The following is a 10000-nucleotide window of genomic DNA, read 5'->3' on the forward strand; positions in this document are numbered from 1 at the left end:
AAAAGTACAATGTAATTTTTCTCACTGTCACAAGTTCATTAAATGTGAAAAGGGAGGATGCAAGAACTTGTGATATCGAACACTGGAGAATTAGTTGGAATCCTTTAATTAGAAATTAGATTCCTGCAATGAAATATTACCCTATATATTTCCCTCCTAATTCTGATAATAAAGATCATCCCACTGCAAACCCCGTTTATTCTTGAGTATAAATAACAATGACACTGTATATAGTTGAGACAAACAAAATTAGATAAAATGCTTTAATTGAGAATTATTGGTGATAACGTGGTACGGTGGTAGGGTTTGTGTACAGCCATGATCAGCAACCCTGATCGGCAGTGGCCAACGTGGAGATAAAAATTAAACAAACCCCTCATATGAATATAAATATTTGTTGCTGTTGCTATATATATATATATATATATATATATATATATATATATATATATATATATATATATATATATATATATATATATATATATATATATATATATATATATATATATATATATATATATATATATATATATATATATGACAAATTTTTTGGACATTTAAGCGTGTTTCTTTCATATTTTAAATAAGCCATATATATTAATACATTAAAGTCTGGATTCTCTTAACGACCTTGGGATCAGAGCCCAAGGCGGAACCTCCCAAAGACTATGATATCGGACCGGCGGGGATTTGAACCCTCGCCAGGATATCTGTATGCCAGTGACCATACCATTCGTGGCGGAATGGTATGGTCACTGGCATACAGATATCCTGGCGAGGGTTCAAATCCCCGCCGGTCCGATATCATAGTCTTTGGGAGGTTCCGCCTTGGGCTCTGATCCCAAGGTCGTTAAGAGAATCCAGACTTTAATGTATTAATACATATGGCTTATTTGATATATATATATATATATATATATATATATATATATATATATATATATATATATATATATATATATATATATATATATATATATATATATATATATATATATATATATATATATATATATATATATATATAGTCACTGTTAGGAATTTATTTCTATTTGAACACGATGTTGTGTTGATATTTATCCATATTGACTCATTCGGGGTAATTTGAATGAATTATTACCAGTTGTGTCACGTGGTGGGCCGGGAAATCGGGTAAAACTCGCTGGTAAGAGACTGATGTTTCGCCAGGTAAATCCTCGGACAGCTAGGTAGCGTCTGGTTCCGATTTCTGTTATGGCCTCTCGTGGCATAGTTAGTTTCGACCTGGCCTTTCATTAGAAGGGGCTAGCGTTCGATCCCAAGTATGAGGTAGAAATTTATTTCTATTTGAACATGATGTTGTGTTGATATTTATCCATATATATAAATATATATATATATATATATATATATATATATATATATATATATATATATATATATATATATATATATATATATATATATATATATATATATATTTGGTTTCAGGCCATGTAGTCCTGATGGAAGTTCCTATTAGGTAGTTTTCTAGGGTATAATTGACTACAGTGATATTCCCAGAGAATTTTACCTTTAGGTATCCAGAATTCTAACTCCTGGAGCGAATATCCCTAAATAATCTCACAGAGATATCACATAATATCAGAGGAAGTATTCTTGACACGTCACATAGCTATCTTCACCCAAAACAGTATTAACGCTTCGAGGGGGTACAGTGACAAGAATCTGAAACGATAATGAAAAGAGAGCCGCTCATAAGGCATCTCTCCTATTCTGTTTCCAGTGTGTATCTGATGAAGGCAGTAGCACCCTCTTTATTCCTTTTCGTGTAGCTCTACTACTCTGTGCTTTTCCCTAGTGTTCTTTCGTTATTTTTGGATTTAATTCAACATTTTGATGACTTCTCCTGCCTCTGGAAAGTTTAGTATTATCTTTACTATGTATAAATGAAAGCTCTTATAGTTTTGTATTAAATCAATAGTGATATTAACGTAAACAAGAGCTGTTGCCTACCAGAGGCATCCTGGATGCTATCGCTCGCTCTTTTGGGTCATTTAGTTAGCTGGAGCGACGTTCCTAGTTTTTTATGCTTTAATAATTTAACTATTTAGCTCCTCTAGGAATGCTTATATTATACCGTCAGTTTTTAGTTCGGTGAATTCGATACGGGTCGAGGTACCGATCTTGCCCTTCGCGAGGCTTCGTAGCCTAGACGTCTGGCACTAGTACTTTCATGCATGATATAAGTTTTTCCGAGTGTTATATTATTGAAGCTATAGGCAAATATTTTATACATGTAAGATATTGTTGAATGTTTTTTCCAAGATTGTATTCGAGAGAGTTAGGGTGATTTAGGTAATCGATTCTCACCTTACCTAGTCTAGTATTCTAGGTACAGCAGTATACTTTTGCACATCCCCGATTGTTCTTTTCTCCTCCGGAGGCTAAGTTCAATCCCTCTCTCCCTCTGTATGCCTTCGGCCTAATCCTATTGGTTCTATCTGTATAATAATTCATTTGTAACTATTCTAGGATATGTCTGTCCTGACCTGATAACCAGAATGCTAGTTTTTTAGGGTAGGGCAGAACATCAGAGTTTTCTAGTCTGTGGTCTGCTTCTTCCTAGCATAGAGAATGAGTCTACTTCGCTAGGTTAGGGGCGGACAGAGGAAGCTTTCTTCCCTAGTCCTCGATGGAAGGATTATGTAAGAGATGATTCCTTCCTCTAGGGGCCTAGCAGACTGTCATGTGGTGTTTTTCTCGGGCTGGAGAATGAGTTTTCTCTATTGCTCGGCAAAATAACTTTACCTAACTTTGTTCTGGTTGGGAGGAAGATAGCAAGTATTACCAGTGTTCCTCCCTAATAGACAACTCTACGTTAGGATGAGCTTCCCTAACTGCTGAGTGTGTCTCTTGCTAGAACGAAGTCTATAGGACCCCTATCCCCTCCCCACCTCTCTTTATTTTATTTTTTTTTTTTGGCTGCAGTCCTACTTCCGTATCTAATATAGGTTAGGATGGAGTACCGGCTCTGCTCTCTGCCGGCTGGCATTACGTATCGGCCGGCAGAGACTCTTTGTTCTTTGTAGAGTGAACCCCAGACCTCCCTTGGTCTCCCTTCCATGTCTGCTGATAGAGCCCTGCAGGCTATGGATTCTTTGGAAGCCTGAATGCTACATTCTCCCCTTCCCTAAGTTCACTCTTTCTGGATGGAAGGTCGTATGGCAATGCCGCCTTATAACCTTACATCCATACTTTTTATCTGACTATTGTGTTGCACCCCAAACCCGGCTGCCGACTCAACAGCCGACAGCCGGGCAGGAGGAGGCTTTCTGGGTCTTGGCTACTGTCTGCGGGCATGGGTATTATTACCTTTGCCTGCCGGTAGTGGAAACACAGCACGAATCTGCTGGCCACTATGATTAGCGGCCGACAGCCGGGTATTAGTGTTTTCAGTAGTCGACTGGTAATGATTACCGGCCGGCACACAGTCTCTAATCAGTGGGCTGCCGCCTATTAGTCAAAGATAGTATATCTTTGAACTATACAGGGGTAGATGCCAGCCGGCACGTGCAGGCGCATGCCGGCATGTAACGCCGCGTGCTAGCCGGCATAACAGAATGCGATGTACAGTAGTTGCTATATTTGTACTGTAGTACACACTGCATTAGCAGAAACTGCTGTACAGAGCTTGTGAAAACACTAAAGTTCTTCATCATACTTAATGTTATCTTGTACAGCCTTTTGTTGAGACCGTACAATATATAGAAAGTAAGTTCTTTCTCTATTCTTTCTATCCCTTATATTAAAACTTTATCTCAAGGTGCGAACTACACCTTAAATTTCCGTTTAGGATATTACATAAGGTAATCTAGAATAGAATTACCCTTAGTTTTAATATATCGGGAGGTTTTAGCAATTGACTGGGCAGGAAATACAAGTATGTGTCTTTCCTTCTTTCTTTTTTAGCTTTTCTATATAAGCTAAATGTCTCAATATAAGTGAAAGCCTTCTCTATATACTCATGGATTTTTCTTCTCTTTACAGGAGGACCATCCGAAGTGCGGGAGTGTGATCTGTAATGTCTGCAGTAAGAACTTCTGTGGACATCAATATTGTAGGAGGCACGCAGCATGTGCAGCCTCCAGAGTTGATCTCCGCTATTGGGACCCTCAGGTTTTCGACGACCCTAACTCGAAGGAGTCAAGGGATGCTGCCAGGGAAACGTTACTATTCTGGGTGAGGGGTTTTCAGAAAAACACCTCAGACCCCTACCTGCCAAATGAGAAGATGAGGGCCTACCTTTTCCCTAAAGCATCGGCTGATGCAATAATCCCCCAGCCTCAAGTGGAGATACCAACTGCCCAGAATCCGGTACATTCTGATGTCTCGGCCGCCCTTCAAGACCTCCAATAGAACAATAGGATGTTGGAGGTGTCGGAGTCTACTGAGAAGGACTTTCTAGGAGAAGGTCAGGAAGAGGAGCTGTTCCAGGCTCCTCAAGTAGAAGAGCAAGAAATCGACGAAGTGTCGGTTACATTGCTTCCGGACCCAGAACCAGTTCCTTCTACATCGTCTGCTATCCCAGATGAACTGTGAAGGACTCTTTCTTCCATTGTTGAGATGATCCAACAAATTCAAAGGAAGAATGATGAGAAGGAAGGTGCAATGAAACTGGAGATACGTAGACTTGCAGAATCACGTGGGCCCCGGAAGCGGCTCAGCGTGAAGGATCTTCCTTTGTGCTCGGATACCAATCCTTGGAGGTATGCCGAACACATGCCAATGACAACCGGGAAGATCGTGATCTCAGAAAAGTTGGGACCAATTCCACTGGAAGAAGTGGAATTTTGGCCCAACAAAGATTCTTATCCGGACTGCTATGTCCGTCATAGGAAGGAGCCAGCTTTAAAGGAGGAGACGGAGCCGAAAGAGGTCATAGTTTTTTACCATAGTAAAGCTCAGACGTTACTAGCGAGCTCGATGAAAGAGAGGGGCTTCTCTAACTCAAAGGTGCCCGCCTTGAGTAAGAAGCTTCCCTCTTTTGTGGCCTCTCCTACCAGAACCTTTCCCTTCTTGGAAAAAGGGATATAAGGCAGCCTTAAAGGCAGTGGAGGCAGGGAAACCATGCCCCTCCTTGGAGGAGTGCAAGCCGTTATCTCTGACCTTGCCCTTGTACCAAGAAGACTGGAAGGACGTACACCTTACCTTCTCAGTCGGGAAGCTGAAAGCTGATATTGCTGTACGCCAGTTCGGTGAGGCACTTCCAAAACTGTCGGAAGTTCTCTTGCGTGGAGAGCAAGAGACAAAGGAAAGACTTGTGGCAACGATGTTGTTGCAACCGACACTAGAAACGATGGCAAGTGACCCCAAGAACCAGGACATGTTCATGGTTGTGGCCAAAATCCATCTGGTCACAGTTACGAAGGATCTCTATAGCTTTTTTAAAGCTAGGAGAGCCTGTAGAGAGTTTGGGTTCGCCTCGGCTGCGGTGAGGCACGAACCGAGGAAACTGATCTCTTCTCGTATTTGGGGTAAAGACCTCTCTCCCAATGAAGTGGTTAAAGAGGTAGTAGACAAGGCCGCCACAGAGAATGTGAACCTTCTCAAAAAGTGGGGCTTAGATCTTAACCCATTAACGGCTGACCTACTATATATAGTAGTACAATTGCTAGGACAAATTATACCCCAATTTTTTACGTTTTTGCTTATTGTTTTGCATATTCCTGAGTTCTTTTCAATCTAATCAATAATATAAACAGGAGTTTTTCTTTGAAGTATCCATATTTTTCGACTTTTTGACAAAATACAAAAGATATGTAGAATGTTTTCATATATTCACCTTTTTATTTTGAGCTCATGGTTACACAAGTTCATTAAACATCTTTATACTGATACATATCATGATACTAAAAACCATGAATCAATTTATATATCAGAAATTGAGATAGCAATTGAAGCATAAATATTAAAGGCTATTTTTCATTACCTACTATATATAGTAGGTCGGGCAGATATGAAGCGAAAATATGGACCGGACCGGAAAAATCTTAGAAAAGTATCACCCTAAAGCAAATTGGTTGTTTCTTCGTTAGAATAAAGTGCTTGTTCGGTATTTTCTGGTCCTTGAATGCATATCTCGTTGCTGGTGAAGTGACTTTCCAGCTAACAATGCCTCGGTAGTTTCAAACTTTTAGTTCCCTGTTACTATCCAAGCATTCTCATACTCTCAGGATACCACACATTACCAAGTCGCCGCTTATACTGGTCTTTGGATGCTGATGTTGGAGTCGAACTCGTTGCTAAGGCAATGTCACGTGATAGATTTGAAGAAATATTACGGTTTCTGCCTTCCACTGATAATCAGGCACTAAACAAGGATGACAAACTGGTAACAATCCGACCTCTAATGAATCATTTGAACACAAAATTTGCCATGGCTTACCCTATGGATCAACATATATCACTTGATGAAGCAATGATAGAATATTTTGGTAGGCATGGGTGCAAACAGTGCATTCTGAATAAACCTGTAAGATTTGGATTTAAAGCTTGGTGCCTAAATTCTCCACTTGGATATTTAGCTACGTTTGATGTATACCAAGGGACAGCCTTCGGGTTGAATCGTCACTATGAAGAAAGGTTTGGAAAAGGTGGGGACACTTTGATGATTATATTTGGAAAACTACCAAGTCATATCAAAGATATACCAGTGAGGTTTTACTTCGACAACTACTTCACAAGTTTACCTTTAGTAAATCACCTACAAGAGATAAACTATGGAGCAACTGGAACAATAAGGGAAACAGAATTCCGAAGACTTGTCCTATAAACTCCACAAACAAAATGAAGAAGGTTCCACGAGGAAATACGGATGTTGTTGTGGATAATATTCACAAGATCTTGTTGGTACGCTGGAAGGATAATTCAGTAGTTTCAGTGGTATCAAATATTTCTCCTGTTTATCCTCTGGTAAGTGTATCTCGATGGTCAGCAAAGGACAAAAAGAAAATTATTGTAAGTCGACCTTATCTCATCGGGGATTACAACAGGCACATGGGTGTCACTGATAGGATGGACCAAAACATCAATTGTTACCGTATATCCATTAGAATGAAAAAGTGGTGGTGGCCTATATTTTCTTAGGTTATTGATGCAACGATTCAGAACTGCTGGCTTCTCCATCGTGTTGATGAAAGCAACCTTCCACTGTTGTCATTCAAGCGCTACATTGCAAGGATATACCTTCAGCAGGCAGAACTACATGTGGGAATAGGCCGGCCAAGACAGTCATCTCGGGTTATTCCAGATGTACATCATGATAATATTAGTCACCTTGTCGAATCCCTTGGAAAACAGGCATGGAAATGTGCTCTATCCTCTTGCAAATCTCGTCCTTCGCAAGGGTGTATGGAGTGTGGAGTTTCATTGTGTGTGAAATGCTTTGTTATATATCATCGTCGTGCTCTTTAGAATACTGCTTATTATAGTATCTGGTTTGTTATTGTGTGATATCACGGAATTTATCTCAAAATTTAACCAAGAATGAAGTTTCTCTAAAGCATGAACCAGTTTTATTTCTATTTTATTCTACAGTATCACAATTTTCTGTTATAATTTTCACTTGTAGAAATACGTTTATTAAATTTTAATAAACTAGTTCAAAGTCAACCCTGCGTCTCATTCGGCCACAATCATTTTATTTGAAATGTACTGAGCATTAAGATTAAAATATGGATAATTTTATCACGGTTTGTCTTTTAAGACTGTTCCCTGATTCAAGCTAGAGTCCACTCACTCTAATCCTTCCTTGGAAGGGTTGACGTGGTACCCTAACGGGTTGGTGGCAAAGAGGCAAAATTTGTTCCTATGCGGATACAACCATTATCCAATAGGTTATAAGAGTAGCCACATTGGGGAAGGTGTCACAAATTCATACTGACATTGGTGACTCTTATACAAACTTTGCTTTATATTGTATAGGGCAAGACCACTATACAAGCTTGTCATTTCGTCATCCATAAATTTTTATGTACTCCTCGAGACTTTTTCCAGAGTCTAGTACGACTCTTCCCTGTAGGGGGCAGGAAGCACTAACATAGTTCATGCTTAGATGAAATGATGTATGACGGTAACATCATAGGTCTCTAGGTCAAGACGGACCAGGAAAATACTTTCTTGAGAGTACGGCACTGATTGAGAATCCACAGATACAGTAATGCTCTGGTAAACTTCCATCAGGAAGACATGGCCTGAGCCCAAAAAACCGATTTTGAGCGAAGCGAAAAATCTATTTTTGGGTGAGGTAGCCATGTCGTCCTGATGGACCCGCCCTTCCTTTTATTATAAAAGGGCTTGTTGACCCTTCCCTAAAATACAGTATCTGTAACACCTCCTATATTGCTAAAAGGAATGAAGAGGGCGCTACCGCCTTCATCAGATACACACTGGAAACAGAATAGGAGAGATATCTTATGAGCAGATCTCTTTTCATTCTCATTTCAGATTCTTGTCACTGTACCCTCTCGAAGCGTTAATACTGTTCGGGGTGAAGATAGCTATATGAGGTGTCAAGAATACTTCCTCTGATATTATGCGATATCCTTGTGAGATTATTTAGGGATATTCGCTCCAGGAGTTAGAATTCTCGATACCTTAAGGTAAAATTCTCTGGGAATATCACTGTAGTCAAATGTACCTCAGAGAGCTACCTAATAGAAACATTGATCAGGACGACATAGCTACCTCACCCAAAAAATAGATTTTTCGTTTCGCTCAAGATCCGTTTTACATATATATATATATATATATATATATATATATATATATATATATATATATATATATATATATATATATATATATATATATATATATATATATATATATATATATATATATATATGTATATATACATATATATATATATATATATATATATATATATATATATATATATATATATATATATATATATATATATATATATATATATATATATATATATATATATATATATATATATATATATATATATATATAAAATCTACTTCACCTATCGACACTTTTCTATTTTCAGCTTTTAAATCAATAATTTTCCATTCACCTTCTCCTACTTAACGCTTCATACTCCTCACCCTTGTAGGCCTGGGTCTTTTAATGCTTTTAGTGCCTTGTGGTGCCCAATTAAACATTTTGTAAATTATTCTATCTCAGGGAGTGCGAAGAGCATGCCTTAACCATGCCAATCTACCCGTCACATGGAAATCAAATATTTTCTCTTTTGGTTTCATTCTTAATCCTGTCCTACCATTTAACTCCTAATATTATTCTGAGGCCTTTGTTCCCAAAATCATAAAATCTTTGGAATGTTGTTTCAGTATCATACCACGACTAATGCCTGATTTATATATGTAATTTCAGGTGAATTGAATTCTAAATTTTATTTTACCTAGCCATTTTCTGATTTTTTTTCATCTTTTAAAAAACTCATATTCCAAAGATTCTGTATTAGAGATCATAGTTCCTAAATATTTGAAAGAATCCACCTTATTAATCTCCTCTCCTTCCTATGATATTCCATTTTCTATTGGATATATCATTCTCATCATCTGTTTTTCTTCTATTTATTTCAACCTCAACGCCATGTAATATTTCATGCAATCTGGTAAGCCAGCTTTGCGAGTCATGTGGTGCTCTCCTGAAAAAAGACAGTGTCATCAGCATACTCTAGGTCACCTGATATCTGTTATAAATCTTGTCCAATCTTCTTCCAACATCCCAAACTGTTCTGTGCATTAAAAAATCCATGAGGATGATAAACAAAATAGATGATATCACATCCTCTTGAAGTACTGTGCTCAGAAACAGACTGAATTAAATTTACATATCTAAGAGGAACTTCCTAATAACGCAGGAATCTCCTCAAAATTACAAGGTGCACAATATTAAAGGTTTTTCATAATCTTAAAATGCAAACAAAAGTTGATTTTGAAATTCTACACATTGCTCTACA

General features: G+C 38.1%; 2 protein-coding genes across 2 annotated transcripts in view; both read left to right on the plus strand.

Annotated features, from left to right (window-relative positions):
- The first annotated feature begins 4764 nt into the window (after window positions 1-4764).
- Window positions 4765-6817, plus strand: LOC137644264 (piggyBac transposable element-derived protein 3-like). Its single transcript, XM_068377258.1, has 2 exons — window positions 4765-4939; window positions 6219-6817. Exons 1-2 carry the CDS (start codon window positions 4765-4767, stop codon window positions 6815-6817), a joined length of 774 nt encoding a protein of 257 aa, XP_068233359.1.
- A 14-nt stretch (window positions 6818-6831) lies between these two features.
- Window positions 6832-10000, plus strand: part of LOC137644265 (piggyBac transposable element-derived protein 2-like) — a 7638-nt gene continuing 4469 nt past the window's right edge. Inside the window, exons 1-2 of the mRNA XM_068377259.1 lie at window positions 6832-6957; window positions 7132-7415. Of these exons, the coding sequence (XP_068233360.1) occupies window positions 6832-6957; window positions 7132-7415 (410 nt within the window). The remainder of the gene's footprint in view (window positions 6958-7131; window positions 7416-10000) is intronic.

This window comes from Palaemon carinicauda, chromosome 7 (genome assembly GCF_036898095.1).
Source record: "Palaemon carinicauda isolate YSFRI2023 chromosome 7, ASM3689809v2, whole genome shotgun sequence".
Taxonomy (NCBI): domain Eukaryota; kingdom Metazoa; phylum Arthropoda; class Malacostraca; order Decapoda; family Palaemonidae; genus Palaemon; species Palaemon carinicauda.

What these genes read in the sequence shown, in the direction of transcription:
- LOC137644264 (XM_068377258.1), top strand. Translation starts at nt 4,765, where the DNA reads ATGCCAATGACAACCGGGAAGATCGTGATCTCAGAAAAGTTGGGACCA. An exon ending in GGTCATAGTTTTTTACCATA is followed by an intron (nt 4,940 to 6,218) that starts GTAAAGCTCAGA and finishes TCATACTCTCAG; the next exon opens with GATACCACACATTACCAAGT.